Source organism: Petromyzon marinus, chromosome 4, assembly GCF_048934315.1.
Source record: "Petromyzon marinus isolate PM22_M1 ecotype Great Lakes invasive population chromosome 4, UKy_Petmar_22M1.pri1.0, whole genome shotgun sequence".
Taxonomy (NCBI): Eukaryota; Metazoa; Chordata; class Hyperoartia; order Petromyzontiformes; family Petromyzontidae; genus Petromyzon; species Petromyzon marinus.
The window spans coordinates 5,189,169-5,216,732 of record NC_133670.1 but is presented as its reverse complement, the minus strand read 5'-3'; the positions used below and the strand labels follow the sequence as shown (position 1 = coordinate 5,216,732).

At 45.6% G+C, this 27,564-nt stretch overlaps 1 protein-coding gene across 7 annotated transcripts in view; it reads left to right on the top strand.

Moving 5' to 3' along the window:
• The window catches only part of LOC116938819 (disco-interacting protein 2 homolog C-like), a 136,748-nt gene that overhangs the window by 46,584 nt on the left and 62,600 nt on the right, over positions 1–27,564 (top strand). For 4 of the 7 annotated variants that reach the window (XM_032946503.2, XM_032946502.2, XM_032946508.2 and 1 more), the window contains exons 2-4: positions 7,392–7,463; positions 16,934–17,047; positions 25,263–25,388. In XM_032946503.2, the coding sequence (XP_032802394.1) occupies positions 7,392–7,463; positions 16,934–17,047; positions 25,263–25,388 (312 nt within the window). Of the gene's footprint in view, positions 1–6,530; positions 6,644–7,391; positions 7,464–11,218; positions 15,659–16,933; positions 17,048–25,262; positions 25,389–27,564 lie in introns of those variants that run through there. The other 3 variants (XM_032946507.2, XM_032946506.2, XM_076054952.1) reach the window with 3 other exon arrangements.

Below are 27,564 nucleotides of genomic sequence, written 5' to 3'. Positions count from 1 at the left end.
CCTGCGATGTTTTCGTGTGGATGTTGGCATGGAATTGTTAGTGAGATGTGAATTTACACTGTGCAAGGAAGGACAATTAAAACAAAAATTTTCCCGTCAGTGGTAACATCCAAACGACACTTCAAGTACAGAAATGCGATTTTGTTTCTTATTCTTTATCGTATCATATTTGTGAAGTACATAATCCCGTCGTTTATTTTACTTTGCCCCCTCCATTCCATTCTTGTTATATCATAGAGGCATGTGCAGCGCATGCGGAATTCGTGTTGCTAAACTACTAAACCTTTTAGTGAACCATGCTCCTCCTGCACGGGGGGGGCAGGGGGGGGTGAGCAGCGCACAGGCGGGGTGAGGAGGAGCAGGGTGGGGGTGCGAGGCAGGGCCGCCCGCAGGAGTTTTCGCGCGGGCCACGTGGTCGTGGCAAGGGCTTGCTCCACGTGGGGGGCGGGGCGGGGAGGGGGTGGTGGTGCTGTCGAGTCGTGAAGGCCCTGCTGTGAGCAAGAGAAGGGCTTGCCCGGGCACAACGCTCGGAGTTTATTGGTTGTTTCCGCCGAGCGACCTGGTAATTTGCCCTATCCCGTAACACAGGATGGGCAAGCCCCGACTTGCGCGCAGGTGAATGAAGTTCACCTGCGTGCAGGGTACGTAGAGGGCCGGGGGAGGGGCGTCTCAAGGCGTTATACGGCTGAGGTGGGGGAAATTATCGGCTGAGGTGGGGGAATTTACAAGGCACGCCGCCGAGGGAGGAGGTAAAGTCCAACGTTGTATAAACAATGTCGTCACATGTACAGTTGAGTCACGTGTGTACAAGATTCAGATCCAAAAGGAACTGAACATTTATTCCAGTTTTGATTTGTATAGCATCACGTATACGATATTTCGGCAGTGAATAGAGACACAAGGGGCCAGTCTCCGCTTATTGATGAAACGGCGAAGCACATCACCTTGAGGAATTGTCGTTTTGGGTAACACTGGAGTGACTTGGGCACATTATTTCCCAAAACGAATCTGCCGTGAAGTAAAGGGTGCCACGGTGGTGAGATGTTATCTACCTCGCCTGGTATGCAGGAGTTCGTGGGTTCGATCCCGATCCTGACGCCGATATATTTGGAGTTTGCATGTTCTCCTCGTGGTCACGTGGATTTTTCTCGGTGTCCTCCGTTTTTTTCCTCCACATTTAGAAATAGGCGTTTCGAGTATTTGGCTGCTTTAAATTTCCACACGATATTTATCAACACTTCGTTGAGATATGGTTTGTGGCCAGATCACTTCTGAAAAAGAGCTATATATCTCCGTGTGCCTTACCTGGTAAAATAAAAATAATAATGCTTAATACGGTTTAAAACCACGCAACATTTGAAGCAACCACAGTGTGATAAGTTTTGAACTTATGAAAGAAGAGGCTATAATCTAAAAAAACACAAGTTAATGCTAAACCTCATCACACCTGGATTCATAGACACATATCTGCTTAGAGAAGCATGCCTAGGCAATACCGTCAAACAGTCCGGCATTGGACCATCAGCCCATTGTGGATTTACAGTCCAATGGATGAGCTCAGAAAACTCGACCAAACATCACTGGGACGTCCATCGCCTTCTCACGAATTAAGTGACAGCTCTGCAGATCGAAGTTCACAGAACCAACTAACACACCCAATAGATACAGTACGGAATGGTTGGTGTGTATTTGTACATGCGACGTAAATAATTATGTCGTTTTCATACTCTTTGGTTCTATTCGGTAAAGTCACGTAGGTAAAAACTAAAACAACAAAAATCACGACGTTTCGGCCACAACGCAAGCGGCCTTCATCAGGTGAAGCTTAAAGGCCGTGGGCTGAGCTTGGCTGTGTTTCACTCCAGAGCAGTCTTCGAGACATTCTGGTCCCTTCACCTGATGAAGGCCGCTTGTGTTGTGGCCCGAAACGTCGTGATTTTTGTTGTTTTATTTTTTACCTACTTGACTTTACCGAATGGAACCAAAGAGTATGGATCCTTGCAGTCACGAAAGCTTCAAATCTATGTCGTTTTCATTGTGCATATAAGTGTTATCCCTTTGCTGTTCCGAAACATCTGCAAGCTGCAGGGTGGGTCCCATTCACCGCTGAATTTCGGAATGCGCCAGCGGCCGAGCGTTAATTTTATTTAGAGAGGCCTAACGCCGTTGTTTTTAAAGACATTGCACTCACCACAGAGAACTGTAGCGACACGACCACACTCTACGATAGCTGGTGCCAAACTGTGCCACATGCCCTCCCACATGGCCTTGTGGGAGCCTCGGTACGTCTTTCGACCTGAAGACGTAACGATGAATTATTATTTTTATTCCGATTCCATTCTGATTACGTACACATATGTTAAATTCGTATGTGATAATTTTCACATGGCTGCATGTATTTACGTATGTTGAATTCCTTTCACATCGTACACAGCCAACCGTGCTAATTGGAGGTGCGTGTACGCATACGTCATTGGAATGGATTCAGAATAAAAAACTGATGGCTTGTGTACGTCATCGGAATAGGTAAAGGTTAGGTGCATTATTTTTTTAAAAAGGACACCCTATGGTTCAAGTGCAATCCCATTCCTTTTGTCTATGGCACAAGTCATCTTTAAGGTTGCACATCTCACCCTCGCCCTGATCTCTCCACCCCATCCACCTGGACCCAAGCCACACGAGTGATTGGCCCCGGTGCTTGTTAATTAACCGTAGGCTTTTATAATTAGACACTCCTCACTGCTGCAATCAGTAGGGGGCACATCATCGTTAGCCATGGCCAATCCACATCTGAATGACGGACTCCCTAAGCCGTGACTCCCTAAGCTGTTGCCCGTCCCTCACGATCCTGTGTGATGTAGCAATCCACCTCGCACCTGCACAGATTTAATTGCTCTCTTCATACGGCACGTCCTCTCGGGCACTATTCCTCCATAGCTGTCACTTGGTGGTTGTTATTCTGGACCACGGGCCTGCATCCCTTCTAGCGGGCGTGTGAGTATAGTTCCATAAAAACCTGGACAGTGTTTTCACATTGATTTTCGATTTCCCAGCTCACATCCGGAAAATGCATGAGCCAGTGAATTACAAATTTCAGGCTTTGCAAATAGGGTAAAGATAAAGGTGCAGCACTGTAATTGCTTGCTCATTCCACCGTTGGCAGAACGGCCTCCTAGAGGGAGTATTTTTTCCTCCTCTTCCAAGCTGCCCCAGACATCTTGGAAGTATATTTTACACATATCACCAGCCGCAAAGTCTAATGGTAGTGCGCACTTATGTGCATAAATATATATATTTAGCAGACGTGGTTTATTAGAAGCAAACTGGAGCATTTTTTGACGTTCAGTGGTCACATTAGCAGTGTGAGGCTTATTTAAACCATTCTTGGTGAACTGCCAGCTTTTATACTCTTTGGTTCTCTTCGGTAAAGTCACGTAGGTAAAAAATAAAACAACAAAAATCAATTTTTTTACCTACGTGACTTTACCGAATAGAACCAAAGAGTATGGATCCTTGCAGTCACGAAAGCTTCAAATCTAGAATTGCCAGCTTTTATATTCAAGAGCCTCCTTTGTTTGATATGGGTTCATCCTAGTTACACACAATTTTTTTTTAAGATCCGTTGCACTCATCTCTTGTCAGGGTCAGGAGGCCATCGTGTATATTGCCCCCGTGATGGTACCACACATGTTCATTGTTTCCTTCCTCTTGTCAGACAGGGCAGGTTTTACAACCACTGCACAGATTTCCATCTTTATTAAAGTCTCTCGGTCCAACATCTGCTCTCATCGGACCATCGCAGCTGTCTCGCAGTTACTGTACTGTATATTTTACATCTCTATAATTTCCCGCCTTCTCTATCTGTCAAATGGGCTGTAATTACCATGTAGAAATGCCATTCCCTACCACTGCCATCAATTTAGGGTTTAAGAACGATTATTTTCAGACTGGGCAATGCCCAACTTCAATTCCTACATCTGCCAAAGTCGTGTCTCACCTTCGACACGTGCCATAGCTTAGGCCCGTGCCCTCACAGATGAAAAGACTCGGATTTATCTGTGCCTATCGAACGATACTGACTCCGTCTGTGTGCATTCCTGAACACGTGGCCAAGCACGACAGTTAATAAAGTGGGTAACAAAATAAGCTTCTGTCAAATACTGCATATCACATATAAATGTTGAGCTATAATTTGTGTGCAGGTCGCTTTTGAAAAATAAGTTAATTCCTCAGTGGGGTTTTTTCTGGTAGGATGGGGGTGGTTTAGTTGTACTTGTATGTGTTTCGTTTACCTTTCTTGTACTTTGCAGTGCTATTATGTTTTTGTATTGTTTGTTGATGTAACATTCTTACCCGCTCCGACTAGACATGTGAAAAAGAGCTTTTTTCGCTCAGCGGATTCTTCCAGTATCAATAAATATTCTGATTTTGATATCCTGATATGATATACAAATAAAACACTTGTGTGTTCTTCAACTACTCTCCTTTCATACCTATTTTAAAAAAATATGTATTTGTATTGAGGCAATGTGCGGGCCCGATACATCACGTTGTGACGCACGTACACACCGTCAACATAAGCCAAACCGGTTATGAATAGCAAGGCATAGAAAAATGGGGAACGGGCACCTTTGGTATCTGTTTAAATGGTTAGTTATAGTAATGACAACAAGTAGCTTTTTTTTCACAAGTGGAACCGAGGCCTATTGAAACCTAATTTGTGAATAAGCTGATGACAGGTTCACACAATGTGGCCGCTTGGAATTGCATTGGCTGTGTGATAATGGATTAAAATCGGGGCTGTTAAGTGTTCGATATTCTCAGTGGGTAAACATGTGCAAGATCATTTGTGTTTTTGTTGGTGGTTCAGGCGCTGAATGTTTCGGGGAAAAAGCCATGGGCCAACCCCTGTCGAGGTGCCTTGTTCTTCTCTCATTGTGGCCTACCTGAATTGGAATAGGTGACAAAGCCTTTGCCGTTGCAGCACCGACGTTTTGGAACAACCTTGTGCCCTCATTATTCTTATTCTTTATTTGCACACAAGAGACAAGTAAAAGACAAACAGTGCAAATAAAAAAAAACAAAGTAACAAAAAGATGTGCAGGTGAGGTTGGAAACCCAAGAGGGCTTATATGAAAACCACACCAAAACAAGAACAATGTATAAACAAAACAGATTTTTCAATTCATTAAACAAAGCATACTAATTACAATTAAACGTGTTAAACTCAGTATATATATAAAAACAATTGTTTTTGTATGTGCATGTATCCTGAAGCAGAAGATTGGATGGAACCACATTTGCCAGTGTGACTTGTAACTTTGATCCGTAGACGTGTATCGATAGCTCAATTTAAATGTGCAGTGTTATTGAGGGGGACTGTGTGTTGTTGTCTTGCTGTGTTCTGGGACTGTTGTTGTTGTGGTTTTGCTGCCTTGCCCAAGCTTGAATTTATACCTTAGTGTCGTGTGTGATGCACTGAGGCACACACACTAACTGGGAGGCAAGACGTTTACTTACACAACCTCCGGTAACACGTTGGTTCTCTAGCTAGGTGTAGTTATACATAGCGTGCGAGTTAACCCTAGCGAATGGGCCAGCCAGCACACACGCTGTCTGACCCACGATTCCCAGCTAAGGTCCAACCGACGAGCAAAGAGTTAGTTTGCTTCTGACCTGCTTTGAAAGCAAGTGCTCTCTGTGTTGTCCTAAAACGAGGTGAACAGGTCAGCCGTGGTCACATTGCTGTGGGCTTCTTCGGAGTGTTCGGTTTATATTTGAAACACAAATGCCATAGCTTTGCAGTACCATTCGTGTTTGGGAATGTTGGGAATTATTTAAAAGGGGCATGCCGTGGTATGCACTAATTTTAATAAGTAACTCGAGCAAATTAAGCCTCACTTAAAATAGCCATATCTGTTTCTATTTTACCAGGTAAAGCCCACTGAGCTATTTAGCTCTTTTCCCAAAGTGACCGGGCCACAAATGACATAGCTCAACGAAGTGGCTTTTCACGTGAACATATTTTAGCAACCAAACAAGTCCTGGTTTTTCTACCCCAGCAACACAGCTACGTTTACATATGTAAAATGCGTAATGAGCTAGAGAAGGGGGGGGGGGTAGCATGGGAGACTTGGTGTGTGTGCGCTTCACTGCTAATTGGCTCACGGCAGGGGGTTCCCTCCCAGCCAGCTGCCTGTCCCTCACACTGAGTGGTAAATGGCTGTCTGTCTGTCTGTCACTTGGCCCGGTACACTCTGCTGTAGGGGGCGGGACAGACCGGGATGGGAAGGGAGTGTCAGAAGCGCATATGCTCTGAGGGGCGTGGAGGGGTGGCTGGGGTGGTGTGGCACCTCGGTGCATGCTTGTCCCTTTAAACGGGCTTGAGATTTGCTGGATGCGATTGGCTGGGCCACGGGGGGGGGGGCGGGTCACCCAGGGGATGAGAAGGAGGAGGGAGGATCCGCGTGGGTCTGGCAGCAGTGCAGGCTGCGTGTGGCGCGGGAGGCACCGCACGCCTCCCTGCACCGCAGTGGTGGTGGTGGCGGTGGTGGTGGCGGTGGCGGTGGTGGTTGCTCTGCTTGTGGTCTCCCAGCACCGTCTGGACGGGCCGGGCTTCTCAGGGATGTCGAATGATGCTGCCGTACGTCGAGAAAGAAAGTGACCTCTGCTGTTTGGAGATCGGCAAATAATACGTCTCGTTCACGTATCGTGTCTCCTTCGCACCTTAAAACAAAAAAGTAGTATGTTTACACAACCCATGAGCCCCAACGGAAGACTGCATACTATTTCAGCAGCATTGATTCAATACGAACAACACTCGGGACTGCATTTGGCATGTGCATTGAATCGGTGCTGCTGAGAGTTTGCACTCGCAGAAGGCTTTGGGGGCCGATGGGTTGTGTAAAAAAAAATACTTTTGTGTCTGGAGAAATAGATACGTGAGGGCGATGTATACGTCTGATTATTTACATACTAATACTCTGTGCGACGCGCGTGATTATCGTGTGTTATACGTGCTATGTGTAAAATGCTTAAACCGCACGGGGGGGGGGGGCGGGGGGAGGGGGTTTGTAGATTTGAATGGGTGTTGCTAAGTCTTCAATCCGGATCAGGCCCTCATCGCCTGACTCGATCGTTTAAATCTCATTCGCCGCATACACCGATGTGATCTAAGTCACGGCAGTCGATATCCTTGTAGCTGGGCTCGATTTTCGACGGTATTTCCCACTCGCCGCGTAATGTTTCAGCCGGTGTGGGTTTTTGCTCGCCTCGAGAGTGGGCGAGTCCCTCCGGAGGCAACGATCACGAACAACTTTCACAACGCCTGAGCCGCCGCCGCCGCCGCCGCCGCCGCCGCATCTCACGCAGCTTTTTCCCTTCTTCGGCAGGTGACATCACGCAGAAGGGTTACGAGAAAAAGAGGGCCAAGCTGCTGTCGCCTTACATCCCACAAGTGCAAGGTTCGTTCAAAACAAACGCGCGCGCGCCTGAACGTCTCGTTACACACCGCACTTGCAGTGCAATACGCGTCCAGTACTGCCAAGCACTTCTCTGCCACGTATTACTTCCTGAACGTATTTTAAATGCGCGTTTTTGTTCCCGTCTGAACATTCATTACACTTGCCATCGGTATTTATGTTTACTGATGAATCCGTGACTTAACCCAGCGAGTGGTCCTCCCAACGCGTTTTGTACGGCGGTCTCCGAGTCAACACCGCTACCTCCCCCCCCCCGCCCTCTCCTTGCCTACTTCCAACGAGGTTCGCGAGGCCACAGTACACAGAGAGGTAACGAGTCCACGCCACTAGTCTACCCCGTGCGAGTAAGACGCGGGTTTCATGTTGCGGATAAGTTGGTTGTGCGTCAGTAAGGCGTGTGTTTCACGTTGTGTATTAGTTCGATTTGTGTTCGTAAGGTATTGATTTCCACATTGTGTGTTTTCTGTCAGTAAGTCATTGATGTCACGTGTGTTTTGTGTCAGTAACGCATTTGTTGCACGCTGTGTGTGTGCGTTTTGCTTTATGAAGACATTGATTTCACGTTGTGCGTTTGGTCATGGCAACGTGGCACTGACGTTGCCCCATCCTCATTCATTATACACTTCTCCTGCACGGTTTTCACGCCGCAGCCTACGTCCCCTACAACCTTAAAAACTTTCTAACATTACAAAATGACTCGTCCTCCTGGGGGGGGGGGGGGTGGTAATCGGCACCTCAAACGAGCCAACCCCTCCTCCCCAAGCATCACATCCCAGCCAGGCAATTGCATCATTTATTATTGTGCTCTGAGGAATTTATCGCCTGTGTACTGATAAGATTAAAGGAATGAGATAAAACATTCTAGTTACTACTTCTCTATGCCCTTCGCCCCCCCCCCCCCCGCCGCCGACTCTCTCTATAAGCTCAGAGACTCACTTCACCTTCCGTCTATGGTAGCCGTCCCAGAAGTCGTTTCTGGAGCCACATCATTGTACAAATAAATACTTCGCCCTCCAGGCGTCATTTCTAGATCACCCCCCCTCATCTCATCTGCGGCATCTTATTTCTCGGTTTTTTTAAATTATTATTTTACTTGTTTACCCATGATCAGCCTTGTCTCAGCACTTTTTCAGGAGGATCCTGGCAGATTTTTTGCAGAAGGGGGGAGGGGGGGTGTGGGGATGTTTTTAAGTGTAATTCCTATTGAGTAAATTGGATGTATGTTTGGCCAAATACCGGGGTCATTCTGTGTTTATTTTTATCTGCCATGGGAGGAAATCAAAGAACCCATACAGAACAGAGGGAAAGCAAACAAACTTAACACAAAAAAGGCACAGGAATTGAACCCAGGTACTTTTCTTGAGGCACAAGTGTTAACACTGCGCCACGCTGCCACCCAAAATCGCCTTTGAAAGAGTAATATTTTCTCGTGTTTAGTTTGTTGTCATTCCCCCCTCCCGCACCTCTGATTAGCGTGGTTAGCTGCCTATGGTGCGAAAAAAGTTCAACATGCATATCTCTCGCCAGGCTGCTAAAACTCTGTCACTCAGTTTTTATGATACTTTCTTCAAATCATTGTAGCGAAGCGAGGGAACACATCCCAGAATGCGATGATCGTGGAGTAGGAGCAATGAGATTAGCCCATGTGCAGAGAGGTGAGATTAATTATAGCCTCACAAACATCATAGGGGGGTTGACAATGCTTTATGGGGAGGCCTTCACCCTGCAGTGGATAGATCATGGCTGCTTCTTCTGATGATAATGCTTGAGCTTTTGGGCATAAAGTCTTATTGTGACCTCGTAATTTCCTCTTGTATGTTTTTATGCGAAAGAAAAATAGAGGTTAATCTATCTGCTTTTACACGTGGCATGGATTGAGGCTGGAAAATTTTAATAGCCGGGTGATTTTTCCTTCGTTCTCTGTTTTTAAACACAACCTAATGGTTGTCATAAGAATTACACGAAGTCTTTTACGGCTTCAAACATATGGCCTCTGGTTTTTTTTATTCCTGGGAAAGTTTTTTTTCTTCCAGGAAAGCACTTTGTGCACGTTGATTTAAGAACTTTACAAAGACAAAGATCCCCCATGTAGGCCTAACAGTATTTTGGGGCAAGTGCTTTTAGCGAGCACCTATGAAGGCTCGCACGGCACACGACATGGTGGGGAGCCATAATTACACCCCGCTGCCTTCGTGTCCTGAGTGTTGATTTTACACATCACACCAGGTACTTATTTGAGCCTAAGTTGACCAAGGGGAGGCCCAGGACCAGTTCAGATAATCATCACTGTTGTTGCCCGTGAGCGGGAATCGAACTCGGCTCACCGGGTTCATAGCGCAGCACGCTAACCGCTCGACTACTGCACACACGCGCATATACACATTAATAGACTGTAATATTTAAATCTATCAGTTTTTTCTTTAGCTTTGTAAATGCTGAATCATGATTTAGAACAGGGATATGAAATAATTTTTGAGCGTGGGTCACATTGACAGTTTCTTAGTTTTCAATAGGCCGAGAAGGTCATGTGGAAACTTTGGAGGGCATGACTTCATATTCGCTATAACAATACACGTGGTAACGTGGCATTGGTCAAACAAATATTGCAGTGCTGAAAAGTTACCCTGTAAATTACTCAAATGGGATTACACAGCAACAACATCAACTCCTGCTTTGAAAACTTGGCAGGGCCCTACCGAAAAAAAAAAATCTCTTGGGACTCCCGTGTGAGGCTTTCCTGGGTTAACAAGCAGAGTAAATAAAAATAATATTTAGCGAGAGTGACGTCACGCTCGCGAACAGCAGCAGGTGCCGCGTTCACTAAACGTTCACGCACCTTGGGTATCTTCATTTTACCCTGATATCAAGACCTTGTATTTATTCCTTGGTAAATAGCTCGATTCGATATCAACATGCACTTTTTATACTTGGCAGACCTCGCTTTAGCGCTCAAGATGCGTTCCTGGAGTAGTGAGCAATATTCGAATTGGCGATGAAGATGGGTCATTATTCCATTGCGTATATGGGGATGCGTTCCTGACAGCGTTATTTCTCCGTATGAGCAATATGTGGGCTTCTTTGGGCAATCGGTAATGGCGCTAATGATAATAACACAGATGGTAAACATTATTTTAATAAACAATAATCTATTATAATAACATCAGTAATATTTCTGTACTGTAATCACGAGCGCAGTTTATTGTACGTATACAAGGCAGCAGCGGGAGAAGAGGTTGGAGCTGCTGCGCTCCCAATCTGGGGTCATTCTCAAAGAGGAGCTCCAGGACCTCCGTGTGATCTTAACGATGCCCTCAGTCTAAACTTCTGTGGTGAGTCTTCTTTGGTTCTTTCGGTAAAGTCACCACCACGTAGAATGAGAATAAAATAATAAATTAATAAAATAAAATAACCCAATAAAATTCCCACGACGTTTCGGCCACAACACAAGTGGCCTTCTTCAGGTGAAAGGAACAGACCTGTCGGGAATGACAGAGCTTCAATGAACGTTGTTAAAGATTTTTGTAGCATCTTTTAATTCTGTGGTGAGGTTTATTTTAGGTGGAGCCTGAGACTATATTCGTCTCCTAGAGTTCCCCCACCTGGCTAAACGAATCGCATTCATTTGAAATTATCACAGATAATTTCAATTTTAATGATGACAGATCCGGGGTCACGATTACGTTAGATTATAATCGAATCGTCGTTTTTCATTGGTTGAGCCAATGATGGGGGGGCGGGTATGTTTCCTCGTCCAGCACTGCTACGTGTTCTCGCTCGTAAAGACTTTGTATGATTCCTATTTTATTTTCTTAAGTCCTTTTTTTACTAAAGCATATCTCCGGGACAAAAAAAATCCCGAGAACGAATCCGAGTTCTACGGGGGGGGTCGTACCAAGCGAGTTCTTCCTTGAATGTGATTTCAGTACTTCATTCAACAACGTAGCACACTCATGAACGTTGCATCACGCATGGTCAATGTAGTAATTGTAATCGGTGGTCACCTGCGATGCCTGGCTGAGTCGTGAAGTGCTCTCCTGCTACCACGCGCAATGAGGCATTGACGTTCTTCCCCCGTTTATACAGCCCTGCAGAGCGAGTGGTGGAAATTCCACATCTTCATAGCGGTGGCCGTGTCCATCTACAGGACAACCACTGTTGATTTCCCCACAAATACGGTGGTACTCACTTTATCGTCCTTCTAGGGCTGTGCCCTAAGTCACTTAAAACACCCTCACTCCATCGTGAGAACACTGAAATTCCACGATTTGAGTTTCAAGGAAACTCTGACGGCTCCGTTTCCCACACCTCAGGCCAATCGCTGAGCAGCTGTCCTGCATGAGCTTCTTCATGACATAGTTGTTGATTAACTAGCAAATATTTGAAGAGCCTAGAGGCAACATTTTCATTTGGTTTTTATTGACTTTTTAAGTGTACCGACCGATCTTAAACGTTAATGTAATGTCCATTTTATTTGTACAGTGTTCACCTACATATACATTTATTGTATTTACACTAGTTTAACCAGAAAAGTCTCCCATGACTTTTCTGGTTACAGCCGTGGGTGTCGTTGCTTTGGCCTCCCAATTGAGTAATTTGCGGGTAATTTTTTCAGCATCAGGATCTTTGGGCCAAAACAACTTACATTCTATGTCTTGTATAACTAAAGCAGGAAACTGGAGAACCCGGACGACACCCATGCAGAACCGTGGGAGAGAATATTCATATTCTTGGTTCTTTCGGTAAAGTCACGTAGAAGGGAAATAATAAAAATAAAACATAAAATAAAATTCTCACAGTGGGAGAGGACATGAACTACACGCAGAAAGGTGGCCCCAGTCGGGTATCGAACCCAGGTCCTTGCTGTGAGGCACAGGTACTACCACTGCCACCACCCTGCCACAAAAAAAATTAGATATTATGTTTCACTAGGAATGGTTCATCATTGTCATTTGCACAAACGTGTATCAGCTTCACTCGGAAGGCGGCAGACTGAAAAGTACACCGGGCTGAGATTGATGGCATGGGTAGGGCCGCTCTGGAACGCGTGTCTGTGTGGAGAATAATTTAATGTTGAGATAGGCGTTGTGTCCACGGTACTTGTGAGCCTCCGGGATAGCAGCCCTGAAAGGCACAGCCCATAGAAACACTCCGATGTTTTATTGTGAGCACGTCGAGACCAGTTGGAGAAACACAAGGCATGGCACGAGTTGCTGTTTCCCCACAAAGTGGAGATCGACTGCAGTAAATCTTTCTGCACACTGTGAGACAAAGTAAGACAAAATACAACACTGCATCGTCCACCAATTGGCAACGTGAACAGCTCAAATGCAATTACAAGATTTTGGTTTGTGCCATTTCGCGTTGTATATGCGACTTACCTTTGTCTACTCAAAAATCGCTCTATGCAGTATGCGGTTTGAATTCACACTGCATGTTGCTATGCATGGTTTGTGCTACTCGGCAGGCAGAGCTGCCTCGTGTGGTTTTGCATTTGTATGCCCCATTTTGGAATGCATCTACTACCGCATAGGTCGATGTAAACCTATACATTCTAATTGCATACTGATAGCTGCATTCAGAACACTGTGATCTGAGTTTATAATCATTTACAAACTTATTGGCATTTGTTAGCACTTAATTATTACTTGCAAACTGTCTAATATTAAACACCTTCAGTAGTTTATAACCCCAGATTTGAAAGATTGTGTTGTTTGGTCTTTACATTATAGATGGAGACTAAATAGTGTAGTTGACTGGCACAATATTTCACAGAGCATGGCCGTCTGGAATAAAATACACTGGCGTGGTTGACTACCTGTGGATTTTGGCCAAAATACACAAATACTTGTGATGAATATTACATCACAAGCCATGTGTTCGGCTCAGTCAGGGTGTAATAACTGTTCCCGTCTGATATTTAATTCTATATTTAAAATTGTGTCTAAGATGCATTAAGACTGTTTTAGCCGGTGCGTACGGCTCCCAAAATGAGGACTTTTAAGGCTCTAATTCAAATATTAGCTGTCATGCATCCAGCATTGTTGGTGCCAAAGGGAAGACTTCTTAGCATAAGCCACAGCCATTTGAAGCTCTCACTCCTTGATCATGCTGTTGCTGCTGCGGCCAGGAAAACGATGCTGAAGGTTAACCCAGCAGGACGGGCATAATTGTAGTCATGTCACTGCAGACAGGGCATCAAAGTACATCTTATGCTCAAAGTACATCATATGCTCAAAGGACACACAAAGTGCATTTCAAATAAGATGTGATTGCACTTGCTGGTGTGCTGCAAAATGTTCCCAACAATACTGATGCTGCCTCGCTTCTGCTGACATGAATGAATTGTCGTGCAGAATTGATATGAAAGTTCCGAACAGAGATGTCCTTTATAATGAACAGATACATTGTGAATGCCAAACACCATTGGCTGCAAATGTTCTAAACAATCAGCGGCCAGTCTCTATCTGCTGCTGGCTAAATGCCTGCATTTTAACAGTGCCATCAAATTCGTGTAGCTGCTGTCCCAAACGTCTTGCTTCATTGTCCTCTCGTTTGCCTGCCTACCCAGGCCACCTTTGCCCCCTTTTGCGTATTGCATCTGCATTGCAATTTGGATTAACATTGTGTCTAAATTTCAACTAGCTACCTGTGTTAAGATTCTGTCAAATTAACAAATGGGGCGTCTGTGATGCAGCAACCGCGCAAATCGGAGGTGCGCGAAAGGACAACAAACTGAACGCAAAAAAAAACGGTTTTAAAGAAATTCCTTTTCAATATAGATTTATTGCAAGGCCCTTGCAACCTATCACTGGGTGGAACATGTTTTCAACCCTAGATTGCCACCCACATGCAGATCCCCATACAGTAATGTAGTTTTTTATAAAACGTCAGTGCTGTTTGTAGATGACTGCTCTCTTGAGGGCAGCACAAGCCATATGCGAGTACTATGTATGGGTTCCAACATTCCCGCTGGCTGTATGGACAGAAGCAGAACTTCATAGTTTGGCATGACAGCTTACAGCTGACATATCATCTATAATATATTTTTCTGGATATTGCTTCCAGCGATGTGGTAATGCTTACAACAATATTTCTCTTTAATATTTTTCCAGGTTAGTATCATGTTTACCGGTCTAGAATTCTCACATTACTTGTTGGCTGGCTTCACACGGTGTCCTAATTAGCTCATTCAAGCTTTACTGGTTGTGTCTATTGTGTTGCAGGTCCGGGTCAAACATTGTTTCGTCACAATGCGCCAGTAACTGTAATTGGATTATATTTAGGCTACTGTTTACTGGCATTATTCAATTTTTATGTTATTTTGAACAGTTCATTATGAACCAACACTACACGGTGAGATCGTTTTTATGTGGTTGTGTGAAGACCAATTAAATCGGCTTATAAATCTGCTTTAATCCCTTTGAAGTTGATATCATTCAAAAGTCTATGGTTCCTGGCTGTAATTAACATAGCTTTTTTTTTTAAACAAAAGCTTGGTGTGGCAGTGTGCCAATCAGTGGTCCAGCAAAAAGCCTGCCAGAAAGCCAGTGTATTCACGGTGGCGTTAGTGTCCGGTGGCGAGCCAATGGAATGGGGGCCCCCTTTACAAACAGGATTTGCTTTGTTTGCAGTGCTCAGTGAGTGCACCACTGCCCTGTGTCCGGGCAGGCGGGCGGGCAGGAAGCCGCAGTACACGGGATGCACCACCACCAACAGCAGCAACAGCAGCTGACGCAGAGGCGTGGGGAACATTGGGCGGTGCGGCGAGCGAGCCAGCTAGCGAGCGTTAGACGCACTCCCCCAGCGAGTACAAACCACAGACAGACGCGCCCTCCATCTGGTAGCTTCTCAGCCCAGTCTGGCACCAGCTGCTTCTGTGTCCCACAGCAGAATGCGCTAGGGCGGCCCACAAGTTGAACCGGGGAGCTGCGGTGCACCTATGCTTTCAGGAGCGCCTGGGCGGACGCGGCTGCCCTAGGGCGGCTGGCCGGACGGGTTATTAAGGAGTTGCGGGAGGCCGATCCAAGGGAGGGGGGGTGGGGATCAGTCGAGTAGCTGCTGCATTTCAGCGGCCAAGGGTCGGCTATAGCAGGGCGACTGCTTATCTTGTGACCGCTGAGACCACTTGCTACCACGGATTATGAGTGTACTTTTGAACCACATGGACTACAAAAAACGTAAGTATCCATTGGGAACAGTTGTGAAGGTTTATTTTGCTTATCGTGTTCATATACCGGCTACGATTAGTAGTCGAAAACATATTTTTACATTTGTCAGTTCATGTACAAATAATTGAAGCATCTCATGGGTATTAAAAGTTGAAAAATAAAGGTGTATATGTAGATTATCCTCCTTTTCATGTATTACTAACAGATGTGATTTTGTTGCCAGATAATTTGCGAATCAAACATTATTTGCTGATAAAAGACAGTGGTAATTCAAAACAAGATACATTACAGGTTTTGCATATTGTTTGTCTCATCAGCAATGGGGGGAAGCATTGTGGATTTAAATGATCTTGTCTTCAGAGCAATGATGCCATTGCGGACTTGTTGACTGAGCAATGGAGGCATCCTGTCAAATACAGTCATTTTGTCGTATTGAGCTCCATGTGTTTCTGCTGAAGAAGATGTGACTTGGCCTTGAAAATGCATTACTACGCTTCATGTAATTGAAGTGTAGCTTTTCTAATTAATTTGTGAATCCAAGTTAAATTTGTACGTCAAATCCAAGTTAAATTGTACGTCAAATTTGCCATTGTGTGGGGGTCGTCACATCACGCTCGTGCCTTGCAGCAAGGAGGCTCTTTGTTCGATTCCCAACACGGGTGCCTTTCTGCTTGGAGTTTGGTGCCCGTGTTCTACTCGGGTGTCCTCCGGGTTCTCTGGTTTCTTCCCATAGTAAAACAAATCTTTATAACAACGTAACTGGTGTTGACCAACCATCCAATGTAAAAAAAAAATCACTTGCAATTTACTCTATTGGGATTACACGTGGAAACTTGGCCCCCTTTTGTAATATATATTATTTTTTAGCTGGATCCTGAAAAAGTATTGAGACTCGGTGAGGCTTTGCTCACTGAGTAAACCCCACTGAGCTATATAGCTCTTTTTCAGAAGCGACCTGGTCACAAATAATAGCTCAGTGAAGTGGCCTATCACATAGAAATGTATTGTGGTCAAATACTCTAAATACATGTTTCTAAATGTGGAGGGAAAAAATCGGAAGATCCGGAGAAAAATACTCGCGACCACGGGTATAGAGACATGCAAACTACAAATATACATCAGGTTTTGGGTTTGGGTTCAAACCCACGACCTCCTGTATACCAGGCAAGGTAGTTAACTTCTCTCCACTGTGGCACTCCAATAGTTTAATCTGTCTCCCTCACCTCTACCTTCACCCCCTCTGTCCCTATCCCCTTTGCCTCTCCCCCCCCCCCGCTCCCACAGGGGTAGACCCCTCACTGCAGACAGAGGCTCGGACGCAGGCCGACCCTACCCCATCGGGTTCCAAGCACAATCGCCGGAGGGACGCGGGCTCTCGCGATGAGAGATATCGCTCGGGTAGGCTCGCTGCACACACGGCGCCCGCTCCCTCGCTCCCCGCACCTCACACGTCGTCCGCGCACGGTGCTTTGTTCCAGTCTGCTGCTTTAGAGTACAAGCCGTTAAGAACCTTGGCGGCGAATGCGTTATGCGAAGTGCGCTCAGCGTTATGCGGCACGCGCGGCCTTTACTTGTGCGAATGCTTCAGCTCGGCGTCATGCGCGACGCAACGAATTTGTAAAAGGCGATGCTGAGCCTATGCTTCTGAACAGAGTGCGAGTGCTTTTCGTCGAACAGCGTTTTGGCCACGTGATTGTCATTGACGTTCGAGGGTTGCAACTGCTCGTGTTAAAGTGGAGGAATCTTAATTTGCCAAATTCTCTTAATCGTGATTGTCTTTCATGGCGGCGTGGCGGTGCGGTGGAGACTGTTGTGTCCCATATTCCTGAATTGGGTGCATTTTGGTGTGGAGTTTGTATGTTAGCTTCCCCTCTGTGTTCTCCAATTTCCTCCGAAAGCTAAAAAAAACATACAATGGAACTGGTATTGGCAAAAGGATTCTATTGCATATTACTCAAGTCCGGATGACACATTGCAGCTTCGCTCCTACTCTGAAAACTATGCAGGGCCCTCCTGAAAAAAGAGTCTTGAGACTTGGTGAGGCTTTCTGAATAATGATTAGATACATGGATGGTATATATTAAAAAAAAAACTAACAGTAATCAGTTGTAAAAAAACATGGATAATTTTCCTTAAATTTCTGGTGCTGTTGAGTGTTATGAATTGTATTTTCAATTCGAAGATCTTGACAAATCTTCTTTTTAAACATAATGAAATCCTTTTGTATTTCACATTGCTTAGCAGTGTAATCAGGGCTTCCTACAGTGATCATGGTCACCGCTGACATAAGGGAATCTGATTACCGGTACAAACTCTGTTTATTTCTGGTTAATAAAAATGTGTTATCCGGCCAGGAGCCAAGTAGCACCAGGGCATCAGACTCGCAATCAAAAGTGCACGAGCTCAAATTCTTCTTTAGGCCAACTCAGACTATCATTCCACTGTGGTCGATAAAACAATTACAGCTTCGCGGAAAGTTAACATCGATTGTTTCATGGACAGATTTGTCCCGTCCATAAGCTTGGAACGCACACTTTGACTCTATTTCCTGTTTCTGTGACCGTCGGTTTAAACATAAGAGCGAACGCACAATGGCATGGCTGGATCGCAGGGGGCACCATGGTGGCGATATTTTAACTACCTCACCTGGTATGCAGAAGGTTGTGGGTTCGATTCTGACCCTGATGCTCAATATTTGGAGTCTATTTAAAGAACGATCCAGGAGGATTTCTCCACAAATATGTCTGCCGCCTGATGATGCCGGTTGTAATCAATGGCGGAGCCAGGATTTTAAGGTAGGGGTGGCAACCCCTCCAGCAATGCAAATTGATAGGAGTTAGTCAGTAAGGACTTGTCCCTTGCTTTTTATTAGACGCGTGTGCGGCGATGGCGCAGCCATCGATCGAGAGTCGAATTCGAACCGCGTTGTGTGATTGGCATCGCGCTCGCTGAAGGTGAATGCCTTCAGGGAAGTCGTGTACTGTATACGCAACTGCGCACAATTCTGGGTCACTTATAACTGCTTTGCCATTACTTATTGCCAATTATGGACTCAGACTATTGTCCTATCATCTCAGAGAGTCCCTGGCACGTAATAATAATATGCTACACAGTGGCAGTGGGGGTCGCAAAATGCCTATTTATTACTAATAAACCCCAATGATCCAATCGAAATTAGGGATTTCGATCGGATCATTGGGGGGGCAACGTGTCACCCCACCGCCCCCACTGGCTCTGCCAGTGGTTGTAATTACTGATGAAACGTCGTGCGTGTTCTCCCCGCGGCTTTAGAGTATTTGGCTGCTATACATTTCCACGTGATGATAATCCGCTTCGTTGAGCTATGATTTGTGATGTCCAAGTCACTTCTGAAAAAGAGCTACATAGGTCTGCGGGCCTTACCTGGTAAAATAAAAACAGTTTAAATAGTTTACAGTTGCTGGGGGATCGCCTCAGGGCCATGCTTGGACCACGCTCGATCATGCTTTGGGTCTGAGCATTAGTCCCAGCCACGCTCAGGATTCCCTTGACAAGCCTGAGCCAGGCCATGGCTGAGCCGCTCAAGTGGCTCAAGCCTGAGCTGAGTCGTGTGAGACGCTGAGCCAGAGCCAAGCCTCGACAAATTAAACATGTATGTAAATAAATAAATACAGGTTCCGGTGCCGTAACATGGACCTGTGGAAGGGATAGCAAGTGTAATGTAGGCACTCTTACCAAACTTAGCATTGTTAAATGCATTCCTGGTAAGAGAGGCACACTAATAAATCACTTACGATTTAAGAAACAAGAGGTTTTTTTTTCTATTTCATGTAGGGCATTTCAAAAGGTAACATTTGTGCATATGCAAAAGAACCTTGGTCATAGTTTTACTATTTCTAACGTTTATTATTTAAACCAGTATAATTTTTATACTATAAAATATGTAAGAGGAAAATGTCTCTAAATCAATCACCTTAACCTGTAAAATGACTCAATTATTTAGCTGTCTTTTAGCATTGACTTAAGTGTATACTTTGTCAATGAGCTCCCAATTTGGCAGTCTGGGGTCAACGGTGTCTGTTTACCAAACATTTTAAACCCAGCTGTAAACATACGTCTTTGTGTACCCCAATTACCACGCAGCCTTGTTTCTCTGGGTTTGTCTTGGTCATGGAGTGTAAGGAAGGAGGTTGAGCTGCACGGTTGATCGACCACCACCACCACCGTGTGCTTGTTGCCTAGTCGTCAACACTGAGCCAGTTCACACGGCGTCGCCAGTTTGAAACCCGCCGGCCGCCCAGTAAATTCTACGGAGGGAATTACGGCGCCGTTTGCTGTGAAGTGGTTGTTAAAGACTCGGTGATGTCATCATTCGAAAGCCAGACTTGGTAGTGCATGTGCAATAATCCAGCGCTCGGTAGGTGGGGGTTGATTGTGGATTGTGCTGACATCATCACGCGCGTAGCCACGTCTACTATGCTGACCTGCTTGGCCCTGAATCATCAATCATCTCCACTTGCACCAACCCGACAACAAGAGTAACGTTTCTGTACAATCAACGGTAGAATCCCTCCTTTAAGCGTGCTGTTAGAAGCTCAATGGAACTACCCAGCAAAAGGAGAAAGTGTTACGTTTCCATCACTTGTAAAAAAATAATAATACATAATTTAAGGGAGCATCCTGTAAGTGTTAGACTTTCACGCGTATTACCAGAAGATGCTAAATATCATGAGTCCTTCGCTAATGCGTCGTTTATACGAGTCGGGTTTAGTCCACCACACAGATTTGCACAAGGTCCCTTTAGAATAGTTGTCATCTGGTTGCTGCTGCCTGTTTAAGGCTCATCCTGATGAATTCCAATGTGACCGAGGAGGCGCAGTTAGGTGTGTGTGTGTGTGTCCTTGGGGGGGGGAGACCCGCAGGCCGGCCGGTCTCATTGTTTTGCACGGAGTGCCAGCTGTCCCACTTCCATGAGTAATGAGCGCTGCGCATGCACGGTTACAGCACAAAAGAGCGGCGCCTTTTAGTCCCATGCACAGCTTGCGACGCCAAGTTCAGACCCTCCCCTCCTCGTTCTTAGAGCATGTTACAATACATGGGTGCTCTCTTCTTTTAAATTCTTGCAATGATTACAGTGAGAATGTTGAAGAGAATGTTTAAAAGTTTTTTTTTTGTTAAACTGCATTCAACGTTTTTGTGTTTATTGAGGGACAAAAGGGCAGCTGACGTGGCACAGTGGCACCGTGCAGGCGTCGATACCCTCCTCCTTCCTGTGCCCGCTCAGCCCGATCATCCCGGCCGTGTTTCGCTTCGTAGCTTGAGTTGGCTGAACTGTGTCGCGCTGACGCACGCATTGAACACAACCGTACGTTCACACCGCAAACGTATAAAAAAAAAACCTTATCACGCTCTGCACTAATACTGCATTCAAGGGAGACATTTTAACAGGTAACGTTTTCGGCTGTGGTCTTCATTGCACATAGATGAAGAACCCCCCCCCCCCTGCTCAGTTATTGAAATTTGGATTCACTTTAAAAAGTAAACATTTTATTCGAAGGAGAAAACTATTTTTTTTATCTTCTGGCTGTAAGTAAATATTATGAAAACAAACAGTCTGCCTGGAATGTGAATGAAATCTCATGCATTGATGATGCATTGTTTATTTTAGATTGTGGCTGTTGTTGTTTAACATAAGTCAGGGGGCCTTGTGATGTTGCGTGATGCTGTCGGAAGTATTCCCCGCTGTGCATCTGCTGCTTCAGAGCCCGTGATGTTCGCTCTCGGCTCGATTGGAGGGCTCTACTCCCGGCAGTCATGCTGAGATGAATGCACGGCCACGAGAGAGGCCCGGTGCTGTCATCCCCCGAGCACGAACAAACATCGCGCACCAAAGACGGACACCCAACATCGCGCACCAAAGACGGACACCCAATTAAAATTGGGTGTGCACATACACAATTCTGTAATTTTCACTCAAGTATCAAATTCCTACGCCAACAACTTGGACTATTTGGACCGCGTAGGTTTTATTTAATGCCGACTGCATTCCAATTCTATTCTTACATACGGCAATATGTTTTAGAGCTCAGTACCAGTGTTTGGCATTTAGTTCTACAGACCAAATCTGGATTAAAATTAACGAGGTCCATTTCGCCTAGATGATAGTGTTGTGTTTAAGGTAACGTGAAACAACGGACAGGTGGGTCGTGAGAAGGCCTTCCACCCAATGTTCCAGTTGAGGGTTTTGAATCGAGCGAAATGGTGAAGAAATGCTTCCATTGCAGTCACTACATCCTGCCAGTGGAGAACGATCTTTGCCAAGGAACATTCCCAGAAGATTATACCATCCCCAACTGGATCCTTCTTTTCCAGAAACCAGATGGTATTCATTCCTATATAGCTTTTGAAAAAGATTTGTCAGCAGCTCATAGACATTTTGTTTGGAAGCCAAAGTTTCGCTTGTGTTGATTTTCATTCAGTCACTGATGACTGGGCAGGGACCATCAACATAATTGTATCGAACTGTGAGGTGTGCCTCGGTGGCGAGATGTTAACTACCACACCTGATATACAGGAGGTTGTGGGTTCGATCCCGACCCTGGCACCTGCTGTATATTTGGAGTTTAAATGTGTCTCTCCCCGTGGTCGCGTGGATTTTTCTCTGGGTCCCCCGTTTTTTTCACTCTATTTAGAATCAGCATGCGTTCAGAGTATTTGGCTGCTATACATTTTCACAGTGAAAACCCACTTCATTGTGCTATCATGTGGCCAGGCCGCTCCTAAAAAAGAGCTTGCTAGCTCAGTGGGCCTTACCTGGTAAAATAAAATAAAACACAGTTTCGTTTTAGTTTACAATTTCAAATGGGAGGATTTCAACAGTGCTGGCTCAGCATTAGCCTCTTGAACCACGCGGTCACATTTATAGGCATTACAGGTGTCACCTGCACAATAACAGTTGCGGTATCATTTAAAATATGAAAACGGCTAAACATGTAGAGACACGCTATTGCCACCATTACTCATGTCAAGCGGTAAGTTGACATTCCCGAAAGCCCTCATAAGTCCGTAGTCTACACGATGCTGTAGGCATCAGTGTCAACGTGCAACACCTGGCTAAATAGCTCAACTGACAGGCGAAACATGCAGGCACTTGAACGTCACACTATTTAAGTTCCTGGTGACTCCGTATATTGTAATTCACTTGACCTCTCCCCTGGTATCGGGATGTAAATAAATCAGTGGATAACAAGCTCTAGTATGCTCGCACATATACGCAGTACGATTGACCGCCTCCCGTTCAAGTCAATTTCAAAGATTATAAGGGAAGCAAAGTTTGCAATGTTCTTCTGGAAACTCGTTCGCGACCAAAGCGCGTTTTTTTTTTATAAAACACTCAGCAGGCTTTTCCAGTTAGCACATTCCAGGTTAATGCACACGCTGACTGTGCCCAGGTAGGAATTAATGTCGTCTCCCTCGTATCAGATGCACTCGGAGTGCTCCGAGAGTGCATCTGGTCATGCAGTCACTCGGAGAATCCATGACACCAACAGTGATTAAACACAGTGATTAAATATAGCTGAGAATGTATTCATTGGTGGCTACGGCTTGGAGACGTGTGGGAAGGCTCAATGCACCGCCGGTGCTTCTGCCCGTGCCGCGTGCACGAATGTTGCCTCCACAAATTGCGCCGTGTGAATTCCGAGGCTTAATTTGTGAAAGGGATGTCTTCAGTGCACACGTTACAACGGCGGCCCACTCGCTGCTCTCTGTTACTGTGAAGATACGTTAAATAATGAATAACATGGACTAAGCCGATTATTAGAGGTTTACATTTTTCCGAATACTCACTGAATAAGGGTCAGGCCGCAGTGTGTAGCAGGCAGACTCGGCAAATCCATTGAGCTTTTTTTTTTAAATTTAATACACTGGGTTAAATTTGTTCTTGTGTGATTGAGTTAGATTAGCAGTTGTTATTGCCTTGATTACTTGTTCTATGTGGAATGGCTGCCGACTGTGCGTGTGTACGTAGAACTTCTTTCGCACGGTACGTAGCCAACCGTGCTCATCGGAAGTGCAGGGGAAAAATTGGACCGACTCCAAACTGGGAGCGCTTTGCTTACCAGACAGAGGCTGCATTAAATACGATTCGATGTGGGTCATTGCTTTACCATTGCAGTTTCCAGACATTAATGCAGGTGAGCTTCAGTTTTTAAATTAACGGCTTTTAAGGCATTGTGCAAATCTTCCTGCGTTTTTGGTTAAAACAGTGTAGAGTTGGCTCCTCTTTTGGCACAGTCATCAAAAGCCGACTCCATTCGCCATTGAACGCTCTTAGGCGTCGATGACTTGGTGATAGCCCTTGGATATAGAGCATTGGGAAACCTGGAACAGTTTCACTTTTCCCCACATTGTGGTGGCAAGATTGCAACGTAAGGATTAAGAGACCGGTCGGTGGGAAAAAATTCAGATGATGTCATGTTCTCCACCGCAGGCCCTGGCTGAAACATGCCCCGTCTGCGTCGGTTTAGCCGCGAGTGCCAAAAAAGTGCATAAGTATTTGAAATCCATTTGTCCTTTGTTAAAAAAAAACACATTCTCTGAGATGCAGACAGACATCCATCATTGCAGCTCCTTTCTGTCTATTTCATTCGTGGAAGGTTAAAAGCATATTTCCATTTTCATTCCTATTGGCTTACAGAAGCGTTTGCCGAGTCCCCGGGGCCTGGAGCCAAGTCTTTCTGTCGCACAAAGCCCCGGCACAGCCTCCACTCCTTCCCCCATTCACATCTCCCGTTCTCACGGATTTCAGCAGCTTTTTCGGCCAAATGCAATGCTGAGAAGAATTAATTTAAACATCCGTGTTAAACGACTTGATCATCGGAGCAAGTTGCTTTTGTAGCTGTTCACCGATACGCGACGGGGGGAATTTGTGAACATTTGTACAAAATAATCCTAACCGAATGTTAGATACACTTTCTACGAAACAATGTTTGGCCCACATTGGTTTGTGTTTTTTTGTTGTTGCTGTGTGGGGAAAGGGATGTAACCAGAGTGCTTGGAGAAACCCCGTGATTATGAATGGAAAACCCGTGCATGTGATGGGAAAACTTTACAAAGAGATGTCATCAACCTACGTCCTGTACTGCCCCATCATCACATGTGTATCACCCATGATCTCTTCGTGACCCTAAATTAGAAGCACACACCGGCTACCCCAGCATGCTGTGCGAATGACCCTATCGTCGTGCGGACGATTCTATTGCACGTCACGGTGCCGCGTGCCGCTGTGTATGTGTGCGTACGCGTGTCCGTACGGTCATGTGGAGAGCAGTGGTGTAGCGGTTAGCTCGCTGCGCTATGAACCTGGCGACCCGGGTTCGATTACCGCTCAGCTCCAACACCAGTGACGAGTATTTGAACCACTCCTGGGCCTCCCCTAGGTCGACTCGGCCTCAAATAAGTACCTGGTGCGATGTGTAAACATGGCCACGAGGGAGACAAAAGCGGCCGGTCGTGGTGTTGGCCACCCACCTGCTCGCGTGCCGTGCCCCGCATTCATAGGTGCTCGCTAACAGCACTTGCCCCTACAGTCTGTTAAGGGTAGACGGGGGATCTTTGTCTTTGTTTTTTGCAGACGTTCACACAGAAGCCGTTCAAGCCGCACTTGCCAAGCACAAGGAGAAGAAGATGCCCATGCCCATGCCTTCCAAGCGCCGCTCGTTTGCCGTGCAAGCCGCTGTAGACGCCTACACGCCGCCAGGTACGCTGGCGATCGGCAGAACGCCGGCCGCTCGTTGGTCGGTCGAGCATTTATTTGTAGAGTGGTGTTAACTGCCTCACCTGGTATGCAGGAGGCCGTTGGTTCGATCCTGACCCTGACACCTGTGTATTTGTAGTCTGCATGTTCTCGCCGTGGTTGCGTGGATTTTTCCCCGGGTCCTCCGTCTTTTCCCTCCACATTTCGAATCAACGTTGGTTTAGAGTATTTGGCTGCTGTAAATTTCGACTTTATAAGCCACTTTTGTAAAGCAGTCATCTGTGGCCAGGTTGCTTCTGCAAAAGAGCTAAACAGCGCAATGGGCCTTACCTGGTAACGTAAAAATTGTTTCGTTTTTAGTATGTATGGTGAACTTATTTTGCACCCTACTTATCGGTGCAACGCTTCGGGTGTTAAGGGGGAGCCCTTCATCCTGGGTCCCGTCTTATGGCAGAGATGGCACAATTTATATCCGTCCTAGTTTCAGTGAAATGTTTGAGTTGAACGCCGTGTGGTCCATATCCATTTTAAATCGTGTTCCAGTGCATTGTTTTGGGATCGTAGTGGCCATTTTAACACGTCCAGAAAGATCTTTTCTAAAGTTGCACATGTTGCTAAAGTGATAACAGAGAGAAAGATGATAATTGAAACCAATTCAAAATTAACATGTGAATTCAACTATTACATGAAAGCTTTGTTCAGTCTTTGCTCCGTGCTTTGTGCTGTCAGAGGAGCCTGATTTAAATTTCCAATAAGAACTACACGCTGCCCTTTATGCATTTGTCAGGATAAGTCATGGAGCCAAGATAACTGTTATCAGTGATCTGCAGAGAGCCTCTGCGTCTATGGGGGGGGCTATAAACAGGGAGGATTCTGTAGCTACTGTGGGCAGCTTAGTGGGATATTTCGTTCAATTTCCTCCTCCAGTTATCGCCATAGGATGTCACGGCAAGAGCTGTAACTAGAGAACGCACGTAATGTAGACTAAAGTAGAGTGTATGATGTGTAATTAAATGTTAATGTGTGCATATAACAAACATTATGCTCCCACTCATTACGAGGGAATATGCCAAAAATCCATTTGGAGGACCTGAAAGAGAATATTGAGACTCAGCGAGGATCTCCAGGATAAATGCAAAAAAATTGAATTGTGCAATGACAGTATCCCAATAGATTTAACAGGCTGTTGGGGCAAGTGCTGTTAGCGAGCACCTATGAAGGGCAACACGGCACACGAGTGCGTGGTGTGGCTCGGACCACGCCCGGCCACCATTTTCTCCTAACTCTTTATGTTTACACGCCAGATTAGACACTCATTTAAGGGTGAGTTGACCTTGGTGGGGGGGGGGAGGGGCATGACAGGCTCAGATATTTGTCACATATGTTGGCCGTGAGCATGCATGCTAACCACTGCACTACCACTCCCCACACTGGTCAAACAAAGACACGTACGGTAACTTAGGAACCTCGAGAACATGACCAGAATATAATACGGTGGTGAGATGTCAAAACAAACCGTGCACCTTGACGCACATCACATTTGTTGGTGAACTGATCCCGGGTGGGAGTTGTAACTTGAATCACCGCCGTGAGCTGTCAGTCCACACACACACCACTTTATTCTTCGTGAATTTTTTTTATATGGTCCTTGCAGTAACTTGCGGGTGTATGTAGTCAGTCACAGAAATAACTGCTGCAAAACCAGAGGGTGGTGTATTGCCAATCTTTCTCACCATCTCGCGGGTTATTTTTCCCGTACGCAGCCACGTGTGCCCGTCTTTGTGTGCGGCCATGTTTGTTGTTGTCCGGCACAATTGCCTGCCATGTGAGTGTACTACGTTGCACCCATTCAGCGTGGCTACGACCTTTGCCAGGCAAACTGCGCCCAGCATGGCTGTCCGTCGATGTTGTGGTTTGTGACCATAGCCAGTGCTGCTCAAGAATATTTGGAACCGAACCGTGTACTGTATTTATATATTATTCGTGACTTTAAATTTCCCTGGCTGGGAATGCTAAACAGCAGCACGTTAATGGTTGTGAACTGCCTGGGATATTTAAATGTGAAGCATTGGCGGGTGTCCTACTGTGATTTTGATCAGTTTCAGCTGCTGCCAGCTGTGTGCCAAGCACGCCCATTACCCTGATCAATAATTAAAGCCGGGGAAGCGGTGTGGAATTG